Raw genomic sequence first — 22,929 nt, 5'->3', positions numbered from 1 at the left:
GGGGGGGGGGGGAATGGAGATAGAGTGTATTCAAAAAGGCAGGGAAAGTGCACTTGCCTTTTTGCATGAAAAATACTGTGAGCAGTGCCAAACAAGCTCCTTTGCTCAAGATTACCCCCTCAAGCAACCTTCCTTTGTGCCACCTATTTACTTGATGTTTTTGGTGGGCTTCCTACTGCTGCATTTTCTCTGCAGTGCACCTCCGATCTCCATGGCGGAAAAAATGATCTGAGAGTTGGCAACCACACCAAGGAGGCTGTAGCCCAAATCAAAATGATCTGGGTTTACATACACATATAGAAAAAAAAAGGAATTTCCGACGGGCCCAGAGACACAGTTTGCAGCTTTATCAAGAGGACTAAGAATGAGGAATTACCTCTAAGACCAGAGAAGCAGCTGCAGCACCGTTTAGAGGACTTAGGTTGAGAAATTACCACTGGGATTAGAGAAGAAACTGCAGCATTGTCTGCACGACTAAGAATGAGGAATTACCACTGGGACCAGGGCAGCAGTTAGGAGTACTGCCTAGAAGAATCAGAATGAGAAATTACCAACGGGACCAGAGAAGCAGCTTGCAGCATTATCAAGAGGACTAGCAGCACTTCGTGGAGGACTAAGAATGAGAAATTACCACTGGGATCAGAGAAGCAGCTGCAACGCTGTGTAGAGGACATTAGACGATAAAAAAATAGCCACGTTTAAAATATCTATTGATTTGAATCTTTGAGCCTGGTGTGGTGTACCTAAGTATTTTTTTGCATTAAGAAATATTTAAATAGATGTGCGATACGCAGATGGAAGTTTCTATCAGACTTTGAGCAAGCAAACAATTGTGCGTGCTCAAGGAGCGAGGACCAAGTTTTACGCTGAAAGACTTGGTGAGGATTATAGGACTGGAGGGAGGTGTTCTCTTGTTTATGTGGCTTCGATGGGGCAGTGAGCCTGAGAGAGAAAGGTGTGTCTGCGCTTTAGTATCATTATATTGTAACAGTGATTAGTAATAGACAAATTGTAGGGTTTCTTTAATGTTGTACGTTTTGTGGTTTATGTGTCTGATTTCTAGCCAGGGCCATTTAAATTATGTGGATCTGCTGCGTAAATCCAGTCGCCATTTTTGCAATAAAAGGCAAAATATATAGCATAAGGCAGCACAGTCTGTGTAAAGGTAATCTCGCTTTGTTGTCTTTGTAACAACCGATAGTATTGTCTATTCAAAGGTTATTGCTTATTGCTATACGTTTTGCACACAATTTCACCAATCACCTACTAAAAAGTGGCTAGCTAGCCTTTGCAATGGTAACTTTTGAATCGATTGAGCTAGAAAGTATGTTTGTATAAATCTGCGAATTGTACAGCAGAACGTGGATTATGTTGCAGGTGTGGCACATACATAACTACACAGAAAATGTCACATTTACATTATAGCATAATTACCGCAACCCTGATAATTGCTACTGGTAACAAAGCCTGCTTGATTATAGAGCAAAGTTGTGTCTGTTTTCCTAAACAGTCAATTGTCCCTGGTCTCCCCTTAGGAAATATGCAATTATTATGTAGCGACCAATATCGGTATTTAACATTATCAAAGCCCTACCAGTTTTGCCAGATAATGGAATAGGGTGTAGAAAATAAAGTGATTTGTCCAGGATCAGGTGGTGTTATTACCAAATGTCTTCAGTGGCGTAACAATAGCCTCCGCAAGTGCGGGGACCCTGAGCTCCAGGTGGGCCCCACTGGCACTGTGCACGAGCGGCAGGCCCTGGCCTAAGAGCTCCTGACATGGTATGGAGCGGAGAGCCCTGCCGGTATTCTGCAAGGGGGAAGGAGAGGGCTCAAGTTTCGTTAAGACACTGAATGTCTTAGTATTCAGTATGTCGACCTTTGAAGGCTGAAGGGTTAGTTGGCCCTTCCAGGGTTTGACCTCGTGCACTACAACACCAGCTGTCATCACTGAAAGGGGCGGTAACTAATGAAATGCTTCACCACAAGGGGCATTTGTACTTTCTCCTTGCTTTGTGGTACAATGTGCATCAATCTAATGTCAAACCGCTACCAGGCTGAAAAATAAGTTTTGAAACCGCGTGCCACTGTATTTGAGTGTCGCCTTTGGTTACAGTTCATGACGCCGGGGTTAGTGAATGGGCAAGTGGCAGATATACGGGGAGACGAGCGAGGGCAGACTGGTAGGGCCAAAGAAGATACGCGGAAAGCAGCATAATGAGATGGTGAGGGCATGACCCTAACGAGCACTGAAGTGGTTACATGCCTAAGGGAAAGAGAAGGCAGCTGCCTTTCGGGTTCGCCAAAAACAACCATTCTGCAGACTACCCATGCCATTAACTATCCCCCTAAAATACATAGTTTCTTCCGCACTCAGATGCCGCATACAGTGCTAATGAAAGAAATATAATAGTTATTCAAAAGATGATATCATCATCTTGCACGAAGGCATGATAAAATAGCTAGCAGTTTCACGTGTAAATGGAAAGGCTACATACAAGAGTTTATTTCTCAATTATCGTTGCATAAAAATATTTGCCCACCAAACCCACTTCAGTTTACAAGAGCTAGCTTCAGGGATTCGTTTGCAAGAAAATAACAAGGACGAAGATGAAATAACATGGCAATGCAGCGCTAAGCTGCGAGGCAAAAGAAACAAGCATTTACAATGCAACGGGTCACGCGTTTGCTCATGTTAGAGCGGACAGCGTTGTAAACTCCTAACCCAACTTTTCACCTATCGGCAAAAGTGCATTTATGTATGTAACCCGAAAAAGTGCAATTAACTATGTAAAGTGCTCGACTTCTGCCAAGCGAAATCGCGCTAGTAAATTAGAGAAAAAGTAGTCCACGAGTCGGCCAGAAAACAACGAGCCTCGCATGTTTTCTGTACTTGGTCGATGCGCTAGAGGAGGGCTAGCCACCGAAAAAGGAATGCAAGGGAGACGTATGCATGCCTTTGACTAATGAAAGCAAGATGATTTTATTAGGCAAGCCCATGAACCAATAAAAAAAAAACACTGACGTGATGTCGACAGGGCTCCGAGCCCTTTTCTAAACCCTAAAGCGTCTCGCTGCGAGCGCAAGCAATGCAGGCTCGAAATTAAAAAGTAATGAGCCAGACTAAGGTATGTGCCGATCGTGCAATAATCCATGGAACAGGGTCAGTCTCCAAGGCGGTAACAAAGCAGCCTCAAGGCAGGACAAAATTAAATGCATTTACCTTTGAAATCAAGGCAATTTTGAAAGACAGGCCAAGGAACGAATGGAAGTGATGGGTATGAGATGGTCGTGGCTCAAACCCACAAACGTAGATTACAACATATCGAGAGAAAGCGCAAATGCGATGCCTGGGCTCGACCTAAAAGCGGGTTCAAAACAAAATATGTAGCACTCTCTGACTCCAACCACTAGGTGGCATGATATATGCATAGTAAATGAATATAAAAGAAGCCTATGGTGCAAGAGAATAATTTGTGGGCCCCATTCACAAACTCACTTTTGCTCATAAACCAGACTACAGGCGCAAATGGCTGGATTTTTAACTAACAATTCAAAAAGGTGACATTTCTGTTTCGAAATTAGTTTACTTCCACGTAATAATACCGCACAATATTGTAATATTATTCAGGAGGAAGTGTCATGCACTGGGTGGCAAGTGGGCATTTCAGGGCAAGAACGCTTTGAACGTTTGTCAATGTCCAGAAAAACATGAATTTGTAGTCATTCACTTACTCCCTAATCATGTAAAGAGACTGGATAAATCAATTTCCCGAAAGAGAATGCAACAGCTCCAATCTTCGTAGGGATGCTGGGGAACGGGTTCGATAGAGGAAAATATTTTCCCCAAGGCAATACAAATACGAAACAAATGTGCCATTGCACGGAGAGGTTGGATTCCGCAATAAGCACTCGGGTAAAAGCCAACCCAAACCAGGAATTTGCATGATTTTCCTGGGATTATGCCTCGAAACCAGTGGTTGGTGCAGATGTCCAAACACAAGCTCAGCAAGTAGTGCAAACTCTTGAAATGCTTTAAACTATACCCGTACAGTAGCGAAATTCTCTGTACTCGGATCAACACATTTCTTTGTGAACGCTGCACAGCGTGGCGAGTCGAAAATCTGCAGCACACCACTGATTCACGCAGAGCTCTGCTCCTAAAGCCAAAATCACTAAGGGCTACAGTCGAAAAACCCACATTGTTTATAGCTGCACTCATGATAACACCCAGACAAAGGTTTAATTCTTAAAACAGACAAAATGTGCTCTTGCTAATACAGCTATTAATCTCATGGTACTACATTTAATTTGTTCCTTATACACGACACAAAACACGCACGGCTCTGCTCCGAATAATGCCTGAATTCATTCACCCATAGTTCGGCATAGGATAAGTAAGAATCACTGATTTAGTCCTCCGCATTTGGTAATAGCCACACCGTGACCTTGTCATTAATTCATACAGTAGCTCACACTTCCCAACAGTGCAGCTACAACAATTTAATTATCTCCATGAAAGACATTGTCGACCCAGTGGAAGCTTGGAGGCTCCACGAGAGAAAATCTTACTAATTGTGGAACAATTATTTAAAAGATACCTTGGAATGATAAAATAATTTTATTGTTTGCATTTCAAGGCAGTCTTAATTTACAAGACAGTTTAAGCGCATAAAAAGTAAGGCAACTGTGATCCTGAGCTCTGTGGTGGCGAAGATCAAACACATGGCTAAATACACCAAAATATTCTGTAAGTATTTGTATGTATTTTCACGTTCACAAACCTGTATTTAAATAATGCACACACCTTTAAAGGGTAAAAAACATGCAAATTAAACTAACTGATGGGTAAAGCACTTGTTTACATTATCAAACTTGGTTGATGTGATCACTGCTGATTTCTCCATGTGAGACCAGAAAAGCACATAATTGAATAATGGTTGGTGCAGTACATAGTAGTAAATTGGGTATTTATGATGCTGTAAGGTTCCAGCGTGTAACAGAGAGCACTGTGAATTTATAAGGCATTATTTTAAAATGATATAACGTACAGTAGAAAAAGAGGCTGTCACACAATGATTATTTTGTGTATGTAATCAGAGCCACTGGAATTGTGTGGCAGGGGAGCACTAAATTATGCAGCAGCATTCACTAAATTATGCAGCAATAAAAGGCAAATTATGCAGCACATTTTTTTTGCTGGTATTACTTTAGGATTGTGACATTTTTTACATGATGGTACTCTCTTGGCAAATATTTCACCTCAGTACCAATTTAACAACCAACTACAGAAATAAGCAACTGAAAGATGACCAGTTATCCTTTGCAAAGGGGTTCCACTGTACACAAACACGTCGCCATGATTTTAGTAATTTTTGATCTGGTTGAGCTAGAAACTATTTTTTAAATTAAAACCTTCAGATTATTCAGGAGGTGGTGGATTAAGTGGCAAAGCCGTAATTGTGCCAAAAATGCAGTCACTGCAGATTTGCATAAGTCCAATGGCCCTTGATATGATAAAACAAGTGCTTTCAAAGAATACATATTAGTAATCGCTAACTAGACAGTACCTAGTGAAGGCATTTTTTTTGATTATGCCAACAATATGACACTTTCTAAAACCCAACATCCTTAGATTTACTATAAAAAAAGAATACACTTGTCATTATGATGCTTCAAGTGTCTTCATTAATTAAATCACTTTAGACCCCCCTCATTCCACTTTCACACAGAGGTACCTCTAAGTCCCCATTAACAAATCAGGGATTGTTGTTTTTAACACACGGTAAGAGAACGTTGTTTGTAAAATTAAAAAGACATGACCACCTTAGCCCTCATTGCCAACTTCGGCTGCTGTTTACAAATGTCCTTTCAGGTGAGGCGATATCCTTCCTCAGAGAGATGCCCAGATAGTGTTGAAAAATGCAGGCTCATTTAAAAAAAAAAAAAAAAGCTCATCACTACCATTATTGCAGCAGGTGCATTGGCACTGGGACAATGAAGTGAGGGGCTACTACAACCCAATAATGTGTGTCTTACTAGGTTATTGTTTGGGTATTTCCCTTTTTTTCAAAAACAAAGGGACAGGCAGTCTGCTTTGGGCTTCAAGCCTAGACATGGAGAATGGAAGGGGCAGAGGAGTAGGTATCACTGGATCTGCAGGTGCAGTGGCACTGGAGCCCATCGGTGTGAGGGCCCAACTAACTTCCTATTAAGGCTGCTTTACTCATTTTTTTTCCTGCATTAGGGCTCAGCACACCCTTGCGGTGCTAGTATGATTTTCAGCATCGGACATTGGCCCAAGAGGAGATCATTTGAGCAGAGGCGACACCATAACATTATGGTTCCAAGAAATGGCAGAAAGGAGGCTGGGAGGAGGGCTTTAACAAGGGGTAAAGGTGATTTCCAGCTTCACAAGGCAGTAGGTCTTATTAGTGAAGCAGACAAAGTGGCTCAGAACGGTGAAGGGCTCCCTGCATTACAACTATGTCTGCCTTACTTTACAATAAGACATGCGGAGAGCATTAGGGATGAGGTGGCTAACACGTGGGAGCTCATTGTCTTCTGAAATGGACAGTCTGTTTAAAGATCAAAGTCATCGCCAGACATGGTGGGGAAGGGGTGAAAGTGGCAGAGGCCTGCTATTCAGTCACAGCTATCATTAGTGCAGAAGGTGCAGTTGCATTGGGACCCAAGAGCATGAGGATCTTAATTAATGAGAGTAGGGTTAATCTCTAGTTCAGTTTTTGTGTTTACTTTTTTAGGTCTCACATTTAGTGTGATGTTTGAGCTACTGAAAAAGTGCAGCTGATATCTTAGAAACCCCACCTGCTGTGCTCAGCCCCACCACTGCCCCAGGTCTTCCCATACATTTTTCAAGGGGGGGGGGCGACTTCAAAACATTTCAGGTAGAGGGGGCCCAGATCAAAAAGGTTTTAAGTCTTCTGAGTAATGCAAACTGTCTTCAATAATGATGTGAAAGTCTAATATAGCAAGGCCTCAGGTGACAATCTCCCCTACTGCCTATGACAAGTTTACTAAAAGAGCATTTCCTTGTGAAACCACAGTAAACTTTTGCTAAGTACTGCAATTATTAATGGACTGCTATCTTGGGAAATTCCTTTCAACGGATGTTCATGTTTCTCACATGGCGAGAAGCAGACAATTGCGACGTCATTTGTACACAGAATATCTTCATCAGCATGACGGGTGCAACAATGTCTAAACGTTTGTTAACAGATGGCCAAGCTCTTTACTAGCACAATGACTTCTCTGCTCTGAAAAAGGTAAAGTCGGACTAAAATTACAACTGTTTTGTGGTATACAGTTGAAAGACTTCAGGGCAGGGTTTCTAGTAAATTAATATGGAGTTCCAGCTCTAGTTGCCTAGACTTCCATCATATAAGGGAGGTGGTCCAGTTGTCACTTGTAGAGATGTATCAGTGAAGGTGTGATCTCTCTTTTCGCAGCTGGCTTGGACCACCATTGAAGGGACTGAAACAAGTGACACACCACAAACATGTCTGCTTAACCCAGCTCTAAACTTTGACAATATTCCTTTGCGGTCTGAGTGCATCATAGTCTCAATCCTGGCACTAGGTATTCTCCTGTCGATTTTAGACCTAGCTGTGAAAATAGTAACATATGAGCTGAGGCATGGAGCCAGAATCAGGAAAGGTATTAAAATCACCTATTATACAAAACGGTTTTCAACACTGATGTTATTTTGATTTGTATAGCACGCTTGTCACCAGTGACAGTATCCACACCCTTTGCCGGTGTGTAGGCAGCTGTCTCATTGAAGAATTAATTTAAAGAGCCAGGTCTTCAGGTTGTTGCGAAACTTGAGGAGCGATTAGGAAACTCTGAGGTGAGGTGGAAGGTCGTTCCATGCTTTGGGGGAGATGTAGGGGAAAGCGCTGACTCCGACTTTTGTTTTGTGAATGGGAAAAGGGGGGGGGGGAGCGTGAGATAGTGAGAGTCTGGCTGAGCAGAAATGCATGACAGATAAGTGAAAGTGCACGCAGCTGTGAGGTTGGCAGGACCAGTGTTGTCAAGTGCTTTATATGTGTATGTGTGAGGAGTTTGAACTGGGTGTGTCGCTGTATGGGGAGCCAGGGAAGTTCCCTGCAGTGATAGGTGATGTGTGGGGCGGCGAGGTAGGTTGAGGATGAGTCTAGCTGAGGAGTGTTGGATGGTCTGTATCCTGTTACAGAGCTTCTTGGTGATTTCTGCATAAGGTGCATTGCCACATTCATGACTGCTGGTCATCAAGGACTGTGTGATCACTGTGTGGTCGCCAACTGAAGATCCTACGTAGCATCATCAGGATGAAAAAGCATGTGAGGTCACTGCATTTACCTGGGGCTGTCATGTTGAGCTTGTCGTCTGGGATGATTCCTAAATTTCTGGCATGGGGCCAAGGTCTGCTCAGTCCCAAGCTGAGGGTTTCCTCCTGAAGATCACTCCTTAATATTTTGTCTGTGATGAGTTTGAGGCAGTTGGATTTCATCCAGGTGTCAAAGTTGTTTTTTGGTGTGGGGGTCTTGTCTTTCAGGTAGAGAATCAGCTGCGTGTCATCAGCGTAGTAAAGTGTGTTAATGGTGAGTAATCTGAGGAGTCTGCCAGCAGGGTAATGTAGATGTTGAATAAGGTTTGTCTCAAAGAAGATCCTTGGGGGACAAAGAAGATGAGGAAATTGCCTTCAGACTTAGAAGGTGGCAGGCTCAATAAGGGCAGGTCTTTGGATACTTGTTTCATGTAGTCTTCTGATCAGGATGGAGTCAGAGACCATGTTGAAATCTGTAGAGAGATGGAGCATTATGGGTACTGCTGTTTTTCCATGGGCATGAATCATACTGATGTGCTCTGTTGCTGTGACGAGGTCGGTCTCTGTGCTGTGGTTGGGCCGGAAACCCGATTTTGTGGTGTCTAGGAATTTGGGTATGTTGAGACGGTGAGTGAGTTCTTAATGGCTTTCTCCATGACCTTGGCTGGGTATGATAGAAGGGAGACTCGGGTGGTAGTTTGCTAGTTGAGTGGGGTCTGCCAAGGTTTTCTTTAGCACTGTATTGACCATTGCATGTTTTCTAGGCCTCTGCAAACATTGCAGAGGTGATAGAGATATTCAGGATGCTGTCGAGGACGTTCCTAGGGGGTTTTGGGGTGGTGGTAGACACACCCCAAATGGAGATGTGGTAGGGGTTGGGGGACCGTCAGTGCCCCCAAGAGGACGGTCCTTATGGTGTTGGCTGTTTTTTTCTGTTGTGATTGTTTTCCAGGTAGTGAGTGAGTTTTTGTGGTCGTTTGTGGGTGGACTGGAGGTAAGGGTTCAGGGGTTTGGCTGATGTTGATGCTTAGGCTGAACTACTACGAGAGGTTGTAGCATAGTTCTAGTGAAAGGGGTGAAGCTGCTCGTGGTCGAAGCTGTTGATGTGAAGTCTTATGATCGAGAAGAGTTCCTTGCAGCTATTGGAACTGTTTATGTGCTCCGCTAGGGCCTTCCTTTTGGTTTCTCTGATCAGCTGGTGGTAGCGTATAAGGACTGCTTTATACATTTTCTTGTCATTTTTGTGGTGGTTCGTTCTCAATTCTCTTCCAGTTGTTTTGTTGCATGGAGATCTTCAGTGTACCAGATAGCTTCCGGGTTCACTTCTGTGTGTTGTGTTTACAGGGTGTCAGCGTATTTTGTGATCCACTCGTCTGTTTGATTTTGCTGTTTAGATCGGCGTCCATTGGGCTGGTTCAGGCACAGGGTGCCACGCCGGTTTGAGTCCAAGATGCTATTCCAACTGTGTTTGGGCAGGTTTGTGGGGTTTAGTTATTTGTCGAGGGATGCTGATTTGGAGTGGATGAGGTTGTGATCAGTCCAGATAAGACACATGGTTGTGGTGATTTTGATGCTGCTGAAGGTGGTGGAGAAAACTGGGTTGAGTCCAGAGAAGTGTGTGGGTCCGGTGACGTGTCAGTCCAAGGATTTTTAGGCTTTTGAGGAGGGAGGTGGAGTGAGATGGTGTTGGTTCTAACTTCCAGGTAGAAGTTAAAGTGTTCTAGTAAAGTGTAGCCTTTGTAGTCAATGGCGAGAGGAGTGATGATGTATGCAATGTCATTATTGAAGGTAGCTTGTGGTCCCATTGGTTGGTGGATGAGGGTTCTGGCTAGGGTGTATGATGCTGTGATTTCTATGTGTAGGTGCTCGACGTAGGGGTTACAGTTGATAGATTAATTGAATATTATTGCGATTCCTCCTTCTGGCTTCTTTGGGCAGTCATGTTGTTCGAGGTTTAATCCTGGCTGGATAGCTCTGGCAAAGTCAGCCATGTTTCAATAAGGAAGAGGAGGTCCAAGGCATTGTAATCTAGAATGTCTGTTTTCCATGGAGTGTTTGTAGGCACTGAAGAGCTTGCATATTATTTTGTCTTGGGTTGCGTGTTTGTAGATGAGAGGGGGGTGTGCTGTGTGTAATTTGTCTGAAAATGTGACACGAAAGAAAACGATTTTTCAGTGAGACGATGGCCAATCTGCCTCCACCTTTTCTGGTGAACTGCAATATTCTAGAGCCCTATTCCTCACAATAAACACACTTTGTGCCTGTACGCTGCCACCTTCGACCTGGGAAGTCAGTCAAAGAGCTCCTTATGATTTTTGAGCACACTTTTTCTTTCTTCGCCGTCTACTTGGAACAGCTTACTTCATTTTCTTTGACAGGAGTAGAGTTGTAGTACTGAGGAGCTGACATTTATTGCCATAGTTAGGTGTAGGAAAGCGCCCTTTTTTGACATGGTCATGCTCACTTTTTTGCCTGGTAATTGATGCAATTTTGACTGAAATTGCACTGGGTTCTGCTCCCCAGTGCCAGATCTCTATCCATAAAGCTGCACAATTGTTCCCCAATTGGCCCTACCTTTGGCACCCATGTAAGTCCCTAGAAAATGGTACCCCAGGTACCTACGGCAAGAGCCCCAAAGAGGGTCCCAGAGGGCTGCAGCATGTATTCTGTCACCGTCCAGGACCCTTCACCAAGCAAAGGCGGGCGGGCTGGGTGTCTTGGTGAAGCTAAAAGTGAAAATAAGACAAGGCACACAGCCACTAGCTCTATATGCAATATATGTGTCACCCCCTCCAGGAGGCATTTCCAGTCCTAAGGCATGGTGCAATATAGTATGTGTGTGGACATATCAGCCAGAGCTGATATGCCCCCTGGTATGTCCTTGTTGATTCCTAGACATAGTGAGTGATCAAGCAATTCATTTTAAATACATATGCTGAACACTGCTTAATACGAGTTCCCCAGCTGCATGGTGGTTTCACTGACACTAGTGATGTTTGGAATCAAACATCTTTTATTAATAAAGCCTCACTGATTCCAGTGATGGATTTATTAATACATGCGCCAAGAGAGCACCTTGGAGGTGCCCCGTGAAAAACCTACCAGCCACTGGTGTACTGGCCAACTAGTTTTAGCCTGCCTGCCACCAACAGGCATTTTTCTAACCCCCAAGGGTGAGGAGCCTCTGCTCTCAGGCAGTCAGAAACAAAGACTGCTCTGGCAGGGGTGTTAACACGCCGCACCAAACAGGATGACCTGCAAATCTGCATTCCAAGGTAAGGGGCTTTTAAGAGCTCACCGCCCTTGGTATGCAGATATACCTTCCCTCAAAGGAGGAGACGCCAACCCCCCCTGGTCCCGGGCCCATTTGGTACCTGGACAGGCAGAAAAATGAGTAGTCCGAGAGGTGTTTCCAACCCTCAAGTCAGTCCCACCCTAGGGTGAGCTGCCCGATATGGACATGAAATTTGAAAGTCTCATCTTGGTGATGGCAGAACTAGGAACCCTGGGACAGGATCATGCCCACTTCCCACAGGAAGAAGTTATATGGGGAGGCACAGTGACCCCAAGGGTAAGTAGCCCATTGGCTACTGTCCTGAACTCCCTTAATGCCCCTAAAATCAGTATTTAGGGGAGCCCCTGACACCAGAAAATCAGATCCTGCTGACCTGAAGATGGATATCCCAGAGACGCTAAAGTGAGAATTGAAGCCCAGTGACTGACTGCGCCAACCCTGCAAACCTGCCTGCTGACTTTGACAACCGTGCCAAAGACGCCTTGTCCTGCAGCTGCTTGTGCCTCCAAAAGCCCAGAAGGACTGCCAGCCTTCACCCAAGGTCCAGTAACTCCTGTGGAGCATCAGAGTTGCTTCCTTGCATCTTGCAGGCACTCCAAGAGACACTGTGAGGACTCCAGGCCGTCTAAACCCAACACCGTGCAGCACCACTGCAATTGTGCCTCCTAGTCGGAGTTGAAGTGGGTCAACGGTGCCAGCGTGGTCCCCACATCCGCCAGAGAAAGTCCATTGTGTCTCTTCCCACTGCAACCTTTAAGCAGACACCTGCAGCCTCTTTGTGCAGGCCCCGGCCTCCTACCATCTTCGGGGACTGAAACCCAAAGGTCCCCTGCACCTCTGCACCCGGCCACTTCAGACAGAGGAGAAGAGGACCACTGGGGTCCCTATGTCCCTGAGCCTCGTGAAACCTGAGCCCAGTTGTTGGTTCGATCGGACTGGACCCCCAAGTCCACACCTGAAGCCCTCTGCCTGCAGGACGCCCTCTACCACAACCATCCCCGGTTATGGAAACTGTACAGCCAAGAGACCTCTGCACCCGGCTGCCCCCGACGGAGGAGAGGACCACTGGTGTCCCTGAGCATCACAAGAACTGAGCCCACTTGGTGGTTCACCCAGACTGGTTTCTCCGACCATACTTGCAGCATCTTTCTGACCAGACCGATCCCCACTGACTTCAACGTGACACCCGATGCTGAACTGCACCTTGCCACCCCAGTGCTGCCAGAGGTGACCTGCTGGTGTGGCCTAGGACCCTGCTCTATACTCACCCTAAGTCTGGAAGATCAGTCCTATAAGTTGTTGTGGAGTACCTGCTTGCCACATGTTTTCTCTCCCATAGGGTAACACTGCAGCTTCTGAAAAGTGCACTACGTCGACATTTCCAACCTCTGATAATTTCTATGGCAAAACATGCTTACCTGATCATATTGATTCTGGTGCCTAAATATATCTGAAGATAATTGTTACTTCTGAAATTGGTATGAATCTCCTTATTGAGTTGTGTGTCTCATTTACTGTTCCTATGGTAAATATCTGAAACTCGTCTCTGATAAGCCTAAACCCGCTTAACCACACTATCCACTAAGAGCGCACCTTGGGATTGCTAGAGCAAGACCCTGTTCACTAGTAAAGGAACCCCTAGACTCTTTACACATTATATATGTATTGTATCAAACTGAGATATAAAGAGACACCTTTCTACATTAGGTGGGGTCCTCAACAAAACCTGAATGGTGAAAAGACCTCTCTATAAAAGCAAATTCTCCTCATTGTTTTCAAAGCTACAAATCTAAGAACACAATTGTACACAAAAGCTGTACCCAATCAAGAAGGCCCCAAACCAGTGGTCTATTTCAAAGTAGGTTTGATAATTTCTGCCCAATTTCTATTTTGGCCATGGCAAAAAACAAGGTGATGATTTTGGGTCGAGGGAAACTGATGAGTTCCAGTAAACTTCATACAAAGGGTTCAGTTACAGATATGCAGTTAAAATGAAATGTACAACGCTATTATGACATTTTTAAACTACAAGTCTGGAGCCATTTTCCCATGCTGGGTTTCCTAAACATATCAAATAGTTCCAAGTGGGTTTGAGATGTCAGATGCAATGATCACTCGGTAGGGCTACATTAATTAAGTTATAGTTACTCAAATTAGCAATGTTGCAAATGTAAATACCAATGTTACAATACTGTGAAACGTTTTTACTACTCAGGGAAAGGTGCGTCACTTTTGCACTAGAAGCACAATCACTACAGTGACCGAAAGCACAACAAGCAAAATCCGCAACCTCATATCTTTGGAAATAGTTTCAAATAAGTCTAATGCTGTAAAGTGTGTCCTTACCGCTCCTTGTTTCAGCCGCTCTAGCAGTTCCTTTTCAATCGCATTGTCTACTTGAGCTGCTACCAACGCCTTTTCCTGGTAAGAAAAAAATACAGTGCGTTAAAGCAAGTCAAGAAAAGTAACAGTTTGCTCCATTACTAAGCACAAACTACAAGCAAATGCCCGTTGTTGTCCAACTTAGAATACCCAATAACTGAAATACCTTTGTGACAGCATTTTCGCAGAAAAGTGAGGTCACAGGAATTCACAAAGTAAAAATGATTTCTTTCAAAATCTCTGAATTACTTTTGACTGGAAAACATGATACAGAAAAAGGTAAAGGCTACTCCCAAACTAGATTTTCCCTTTAAGTTTAATTAAATTAATAAAATGACATTAAGGGAGTGAGCAAAACTTGACCATCCTCTGTTCCTCCCTTTTCTCTATATCCCCCCCCTACTCTGACAGATGACCATACAGGTATGCCTTTGGAGATGATGTAAAACAATGAATTATTTTTCACTCGTGCTGTTAAACAACAGGAAATATAATGGCGATGGGGAGAAGGACATTTACTCGGCTCCATCATGGTCCCTGTACCTTGCCACCACTCACAACTACAACCTGCCCCCAACACCTATTTGTGCATAATTCTTTTTAAGATTACAACACGTTTTCAACTTTTTTGTAATCAAAACATTTTTCGTATAACGAACTGAGTGATAAGTCTCAATGTAAGACAAGATATAGACTGCTGTGACAACTAATAAATCTTCCATATTTATAATTCTGCAGGTTTTATTATTCAGTTACTTCAACAGAGAATATATATGGGCTAAAAACTATGTAAGAACCCATTCATGTGTCCACTGCGGACACAACAATATGTGAAAAAGCAGACATTAAAAAGATTACTGATATTAACTAAAGATTTGGTGGACACCCTCACAAAATGACTTAATGATTCTAATAATGTGGAATGGGCACAATGGTTTATTTTCTGCCACAGTACCACACACATACAAATTAAATTAAAAAATAGTATTTAGATGGTAACTTCAGGAAATGGAGATTATCTGACACAAATGAGAAGTAGTATAAGGATTAGTGTTTTTCTGGAATATGCTGATGGGAAGGATGATAATTTAGTCTAATTATGGTTAATGTTCAATAATGTTAAACAACAGAAACTGAAAAACTAAAACAAACAGGAAATAGGGTAAAAATGACAAGAATCATGGTTAAGAAAATCAAATAACCTCTCGTCTTTTTTCTCTCCTCTCCACCTTTCTGCTTAAAGGAACAAGTTTTCTCCTAGAAAGAAAAGCAAAAAATAAAGATCAGTGCCAAAGCTAGGCAGACATGAACAACAAGCATAATTAAAAACTTCTTGATTTGCCAATGCTGGAAACCATATTTCTGATACCAGGACGACCCCACCTTCCAGACCACCACTGACAGAAATGTGACTTTTTCTAAAAGATCACTACACTCAGGTGACAAAAAAAAATACAAAAATGAAAAAAACAAAACGGGTTCTTACCTGTGGAAGCAGTTTTGCATCTTGAAGAGTTTTCTGGATTCACATGATGCGCATTATTCCACCACCTAGTGGTTGAGTCTGGAAAGTTGTGTTCTAGTCTCCCCCCCCCACCCCAACCCTTTGGGGCACCGTCGACCACCATTTGGTGCTTAGTCCATTCTCTGTGTGACCTCCATCTTCAGATTCATTTTTCTTTTTCCTTCTTCCTCCCCCCCCCCCCTTGTAGGTTTCTTATCCCATTTCTAGGGAGGTGGTTGAGTCGCATGTGAATCCAGAAAACTCTTCAAGCTGTAAAAGTACTTCCACAGGTAGGAAACCATTTCATTTTCTGGCATGAATCCTTTTCTGGATTCACATGATGTGCATTAGATTATAAAGCGGTATCTCCTTCTTTGGGTCTTCTACTGGGGATGTCCCTTTTATGTGTGCCCCTGAACTGTAAAGCACCCATTGCTCTTGCCGTTTCATTCTCCTTCTTTATTTGTTGCAGGGTGCCATCCACAGCCTGTCCGAATAGGGCTTCGTCTGTGGAGGGCATTTTTATTATTGATACCTGTACCTTAGGCTTGCATCCTTACATCCTGAACCAGGCGTGCCTCCTTAGGGTGGTACCTGTACACATCTGTCTGTAACCAACGCATCTAGTGTTCACCTTAGGCATTTATTTGAGATGCTCTTACCTTCCTAAATGATCGCCTTGGCTCTTTTTTTGTAATCCTCAGGGAAGTGTTGCATGAGGTCTAAGATTCCCTGCCATTGCTGGTGTGCTTAGCAGTTCATGCCAGCATTATATTCGGCTATCCTCCATTGCGTGGCAGCCTCCATTTCCATTTTTCTTCCCACCAGGTCCAGCATCCTACGTTCCTTCTCGGGTGGTACACCAGTAGAGGTGGGCGTGTTGTTTCTCTTCCTCACAGTTTTCACGATAATGGAGTCTTCGGGTACAGTACCCTTGATGTATTTAGGGTCCAGCATGGAGTGTTCGTATTTGTTCTCCACTCTGGGTGTGAGTGCCCTTGCGTTAGCTGGTTCCCAAAAGGCCTCCTTGCCCTGATACAGGATGCTAGGCAGCATGGACAAGTAAAGGTTTGCCTTTGGAGGTAACTAAAGTGTCTCTATGAGGAAACATGATCCCTCCTTCTCCTTTTCTTCCAGCTGTACCCCACAGGTGTCTGCAGCCCTTTTCACAAGGATGTTGTACATGGCCAAGTCATCCGGTCGAGATGGCCTCGATGGGTAGTTGTCTATACCCTCTTCAGGTGAATCAACGACGAGAACCTGCCAAGTGTCCTCGAAATGGCTGAAACTGTCGAAACCCTGAGTGTACTCGACGTAGTCTGCTTCGAAGAACTCTACCTCTTCTTCCTTGTGTGGTTAAGGGGTTGCAGGTGCCTACAGCGCAGATTCAGCCTCCTATGTTTTCGCTGGGATGCAGAATTTCTTCAAGGAATCGTCAAATTCCTGTTTGCTTTGTATGAGAGCGACCATTTCTGCCTTGAGCTTTCTCTTCTTTCTTTCGCGCTCTTGTGCCCATAGGTCTGCTTTGTCCAACGTCAAAGATTTCCTTTTGGGGGTTGCGAACTCCTGTGTCTTCAGTTCTCCGGCCTTCTCCCTCACGTTCAGGGGCTTTCTTCTGTTCTTTGGACGATGCCTTCTGGCATCTTTTGGTCAGGATCTGTTCAGCTCTTTCTGTTTTTGCTGACCTTTGGTCACCGTTGTCTACGGCGCTGAGGCTGCTTTTGTTGGTTTGTCTGAGAACTTATAGTCCGAGCCTTTCCGCAGTTTTACCCTTCTTTTCAGCATCTTTCGACCCCTCCTTTTGCAGTTGGACTTTCTCCGTTTGGGACTCAAATATTTTGATGCCAGAGTCTCCCCTTCATGCTGTTTGGGCCTCCTCCAAGTTCTCCTAGTCGTTGCTTAACAGGCCTAGGTGCTGGAGTGACTCTTGCTTCTGGGATATGGCGTAGTATTCCAGTCTTTGCCTATGTTCCACCTTTAGGGTTTAAGGCACGAATTCCGCACAGGCCTCCCAGTCCTTGTGGTCTTTGGGGAGGCAAAGGTTGCAAACCTCATGGGGGTCCCTTTTCGCAAGCTTGCGGTGGCACTTTGGGCAAATTTTAAAATGGGTATTTTCCAAGGTCTGTACTTGTCACCTCTGTCTTTATTCTCCATCAGTGGTGGGTCCCGTTTCCTCCTCCATTGACCCCCAACTGGGTCCACGGGTGTTTTTCTGCGATGTCCCCTGATGGGGCACCGGGCTGATTTCCAGCAGCATCCACCAGTGGGGAGCGGCGAGGTCTCTCTTCTTCTCTTGCTGTCTCCTTTGACGTAGTTTTCCAAGTTTCCATTTAGGAAAAAAAAGCTTTAAGCACCAAATGATGGTCCATGACAACCAAGGGAGAGGGGAGGTGGGTGGGGAAGAAATACTAGAACACAACTTTCCAGACCCAACCACTAGATGCAGAATAGTGCACAGCATGTGAATGCAGAAAATGATTCATGCTGCAAAAAACTTAGTTTATAAACCTCGGACCATTTGTGAGATATTGAAAAACGACAGCAAAGAACTCTGAGCTTGATTATTGCAATTTTTCCATTGCTGGTGCTGTTAAGCTAAAGTGAGCATACGTTTTGAGAAATATCCACCTTAGTTAAAAATAGTTTTTATAAATACTAAACTACAGTGCGCCAATAACACACTGAGCAACTGTTCAACATTTTAATTTAAAACAAATGGTTTTGAGATGAACAAAATAGGATGACACATTAGCGCCTCCTAAACTATTTGCAAATACAAGGGTGGAATTATGGAAAGAAGAATTTTAGAACAGATCCCTGTAATGTTAGGAGAAGCAATCCCACGTTAAAGGATTGGAATGAAATTATGCAAATAATGACTGCACACGAGAATTCACTGAAAGAGAAGGAAAAGGCAAAAGTATATTTTTCATGTCCTTAGTTAATTTAATAATTGAGACAAGAAACAATTATAGAAATAAGCGGGTGGGGTGGACACAAGATTGGTTTAGGGTAATCTACCTAAGAAACAACAGACCTCTTGATACGGTATTTCGGAAATTCAGGTACTTAGAAATAAATTATTTTTCATCACTGCCAAAACTAATGCTCACCCTAGAGACTCATTCGCACCTTACAGCAGACCCACCTATTTTCTCCTCTCTATGTTCCTTTCATACCAATTAGCAACGATATGATATGTTGTTGTTTTCCTGTTAAAGCCAATAAAACTTTCAAACTCGAAATTTTCCAGTCATATACAGATTCTCCTCAATTTTCCCCCTCTCTTCCCATTTGATTCCTTCAACATGATAGTGAAACTGAAATTGGGAGATTCTAGGGGTGTGCAAAAAATGTTTTACTTGGAAAAATCGTGAAACAAATGAAAATTCAGTTGAACAATGACATTTGCGAAATGTGAAGAAAAAAAAAAAAAAACAAAGGAGGGAACCTATCAACAAAAATAGTCTGCACAGAAAACAAAACTGAACAAGCCTTTAAGGTCTTATTTCAGCAAAATATGGCTGCCATCCATAGTTTCTTTTTGCTTACTAGTGCGCGGGGTGGGAATCAGATTAAACTTCTGCCAATAATTTTACTTCAAAAAATTGTTTTTAGGGCGAGCCTGCTTGCAAAAGGCCTACGGTCATCTTACTAGATATTACAGCACCAATTGCTTAACATTCGTTGGCATTATTGTTACTCACTGCTTACTTCATATTTGATGGCTTGCCTTGCCCATCTTATATCTGTTTCTCCCTTGGAGCTTGGTCTCTTTACTTGCGTCCGTCCTATGCTCACTTTTAGGAACTACTTTTTTCAAATTACTTAATCAAACCAGAATGTTTTTCCAGCTGACTTCCTTGTGTGCTTCTCTCCCCGTGTGCATGTTGCTCTTTCTCTTGCCTGTATGCTTCTATTCCGTCGCAAGTTGCTGTCTCTAATAAGTGCTTCTCCCCCACAACACCCATTTCTCCACCTTACTTATTGCTTCTCTGCCCCTCGCATGTCTCCCTCTAACCCCCAAGCTCCACATTGTTTTGCCTCACTCGGTACTCTTCTGCACCTTGCACGCCATGTTTCTTTCTCTCACAAGTGTGCTTCTGCATCCGTCCTCTGTGTTGCTTTTCCCACCTGAGCCCTGTGTTGCTTTCCTACACTCACTTTTGGAACAATAATCAGTTACTGGGAAAGATAAAAAAAAGCATAACACACAGTAGGCATGCATATGTAACAAATGCACTCGCCTCCAAAATGGTGCAGTGGTTGTATTACTAAACCATTAGCAAACCTAGTAGGTGCGAAAGGCATGGCCTATTATCGTTGCCAATGCCTGTTTTTGAATCAAACTTTACCCTAGATTTAACTGGATAAACAATTCAAAACTTTGCAAAAAGTGCTAAGAGCACCCAGTTCTAGCCATAGAATAAACATTTCCCCCATGCCATAGCAGACTCTCCAATGAGGAAAAACATTAATGGTTAAGAAAAACACACACAGTGAGCCTGAAGCCACTCACTGTCGTTTGAGGGTAAGTTTGCGGATACGGATCAGATACTGGGTTATCTTCGTGAAGCGTTGTTTGCATTTGTGCCGAATAAAGCGTGGCCAGTATATGAGATTTTCGTCTATCTGTTCCAGGGCCTTTTCATAGTTCTTGCTTAGCCGAACCTGAGAGTGGACGAAAAACAATGACGTTAGTGCATGGCAAGGCACTGACATTTGAAGGTCCAAGCAACTCCCCCCTTGATGATTCACTGGCCAATGCCAGTGGTTCAAAATCAGTCATACGTTTCACACGTGACCCCAAAGAGCCCTTGCTAAGGCACTAGGGTACCCAATAAAAATTCAGGTTTTCCTACAGGTTATCCCATTTGTCCATAACACCATAATGAAAATGTCACTTACCCAGTGTACATCTGTTCGTGGCATCAGTCGCAGTAGATTCGCATGTTCTGCAATAGCTCGCCATCTGGTGTTGGGCCGGAGTGTTACAAGTTGTTTTTCTTCGAAGAAGTCTTTCGAGTCACGGGACCGAGTGACTCCTCCTTTTGTCTCCATTGCGCATGGGCGTCGACTCCATCTTCGATTGTTTTTCCCCGCAGAGGGTGAGGTAGGAGTTGAATTGTAGTAATAGTGCCCATGCAATGGAGTGACTAAGTATGCACCTATTTAAGGTTGAGATGATACATATATAAATAATTGAAGGTAACTTCCAAACTGCTACAGGCTCCCGGGGAGGCGGGTGGGCACATGCGAATCTACTGCGACTGATGCCACGAACAAATGTACACTGGGTAAGTGACATTTTCAGTTCGATGGCATCTGTCGCTGTAGATACGCATGTTCTGCATAGACTAGTAAGCAGTTATTTCCCCAAAAGCGGTGGATCAGCCTGTAGGAGTGGAAGTAGTTTGAAATAATGTCCTTAATACGGCTTGACCTACTGTGGCTTGTTGTGCGGATAACACGTCTACACAGTAGTGCTTGGTGAATGTGTGAGGCGTAGACCATGTGGCTGCCTTACATATTTCTTGCATTGGGATGTTTCCTAGAAAGGCCATGGTAGCACCTTTCTTTCTGGTTGAGTGTGCCCTTGGTGTAATGGGCAGCTGTCATTTAGCTTTAAGGTAGCAGATTTGGATGCATTTAACTATCCATCTGGCTATACCTTGTTTTGAAATTGGGTTTCCTGCGTGAGGTTTTTGAAATGCAATAAAGAGTTGTTTAGTCTTTCTGATGTTTTTTGTTCTGTCAATGTAATACATCAATGCTCTTTTGACATCTAATGTATGTAGTGCCCTTTCAGCTACGGTATCTGGCTGTGGAAAGAACACTGGAAGTTCCACTGTTTGATTTAGATGGAACGGTGAAATAACCTTTGGCAAAAATTTAGGATTGGTCCTTAGGACGACTTTATTTTTGTGTAGTTGTATAAAAGGTTCCTGTATAGTAAACGCCTGAATCTCGCTTACTCTTCTCAGGGAAGTAATGGCGATGAGAAATGCCACTTTCCAGGTTAGGAACTGTATGTCGCAGGAGTGCATGGGTTCAAAAGGTGGACCCATAAGTCTAGTTAGGACAACATTTAGGTTCCATGAAGGAACAGGTGGTGTTCTTGGTGGTATAATTCTCCTAAGGCCCTCCATGAATGCTTTAATGACTGGTATTTTATATAGGGAAGTTGAATAGGTAGTCTGCAGGTATGCAGATATTGCTGCAAGGTGAATCTTAATGGAAGAGAAAGCTAGGTTAGATTTTTGTAAGTGAAGCAAGTAACCCACTACATGTTCTGGAGTTGTGTGTAATGGTTGTATTTGATTAATATGGCAGTAGCAAACAAACCTCTTCCATTTACTTGCATAGCAGTGCCTGGTGGATGGCCTTCTTGCTTGTTTTATGACTTCCATACATTCTTGGGTAAGTTGTAAGTGCCCGAATTCTAGGATTTCAGGAGCCAGATTGCTAGATTCAGCGATGCTGGATCTGGGTGTCTGATCTTTTGGTTGTGCTGTGTCAACAGATCTGGCCTGTTGGGCAATTTGATGCAGGGTACCACTGATAGGTCTAGCAGCGTTGTGTACCAGGGTTGCCTTGCCCAAGTTGGTGCTATCAATATGAGTTTGAGTTTGCTTTGACTGAGTTTGTTTACCAGGTAAGGAAGGAGAGGGAGAGGAGGAAAAGCGTAAGCAAATATCCCTGACCAGTTCATCCATAGGGCATTGCCTTGGGATTGTTTGTGTGGGTACCTGGATGCGAAGTTTTGGCATTTTGCGTTCTCCCTTGTTGCAAACAAGTCTATCTGAGGTGTTCCCCAGAGTTTGAAATAAGTGTTCAGAATTTGGGGGTGAATTTCCCATTCGTGGACCTGTTGGTGATCTCGAGAGAGATTGTCTGCGAGTTGATTTTGGATCCCTGGTATAAACTGTGCAATTAGGCGAATTTGGTTGTGAATTGCCCAATGCCAAATTTTTTGTGCTAGCAGGCTTAACTGCGTGGAGTGCGTCCCTCCCTGCTTGTTTAGATAATACATTGTTGTCATGTTGTCTGTTTTGACGAGAATGTATTTGTGAACTATTATTGGTTGGAAAGCTTTTAGTGCTTGAAAAACTGCTAGAAGTTCTAGGTGATTGATATGCAGTTTTGTTTGATGTACGTTCCATTGTCCTTGTATGCTGTGTTGACCGAGGTGTGCTCCCCACCCTGTCATGGAAGCATCTGTTGTTATTACGTATTGTGGCACTGGGTCTCGGAAAGGCCGCCCTTTGTTTAAATTTATGTTGTTCCACCACAGAAGCGAGAGGTAAGTTTGGCGGTCTATTAACACCAGATCTAGAAGGTGACCCTGTGCTTGAGACCACTGTGATGCTAGGCATTGTTGTAAGGGCCTCATGTGCAGTCTTGCGTTTGGGACAATGG

The 22,929-nt window shown here is 43.7% G+C and overlaps 1 protein-coding gene across 1 annotated transcript in view; it reads right to left on the bottom strand.

The window, feature by feature from the left end:
- MAK16 (MAK16 homolog) overlaps positions 1–22,929 on the bottom strand; it is a 172,812-nt gene that overhangs the window by 56,011 nt on the left and 93,872 nt on the right. Inside the window, exons 5-7 of the mRNA XM_069213813.1 lie at positions 20,030–20,181; positions 15,209–15,263; positions 13,971–14,045 (exon numbers count right to left, since the gene is read on the bottom strand). Of these exons, the coding sequence (XP_069069914.1) occupies positions 13,971–14,045; positions 15,209–15,263; positions 20,030–20,181 (282 nt within the window). The remainder of the gene's footprint in view (positions 1–13,970; positions 14,046–15,208; positions 15,264–20,029; positions 20,182–22,929) is intronic.

The sequence above is a fragment of the Pleurodeles waltl genome, chromosome 11 (assembly GCF_031143425.1).
Source record: "Pleurodeles waltl isolate 20211129_DDA chromosome 11, aPleWal1.hap1.20221129, whole genome shotgun sequence".
NCBI classification, from domain to species: Eukaryota; Metazoa; Chordata; class Amphibia; order Caudata; family Salamandridae; genus Pleurodeles; species Pleurodeles waltl.
The sequence above is the reverse complement of the archived record's forward strand: the minus strand, read 5'-3'. Positions and strand labels throughout refer to the sequence as shown.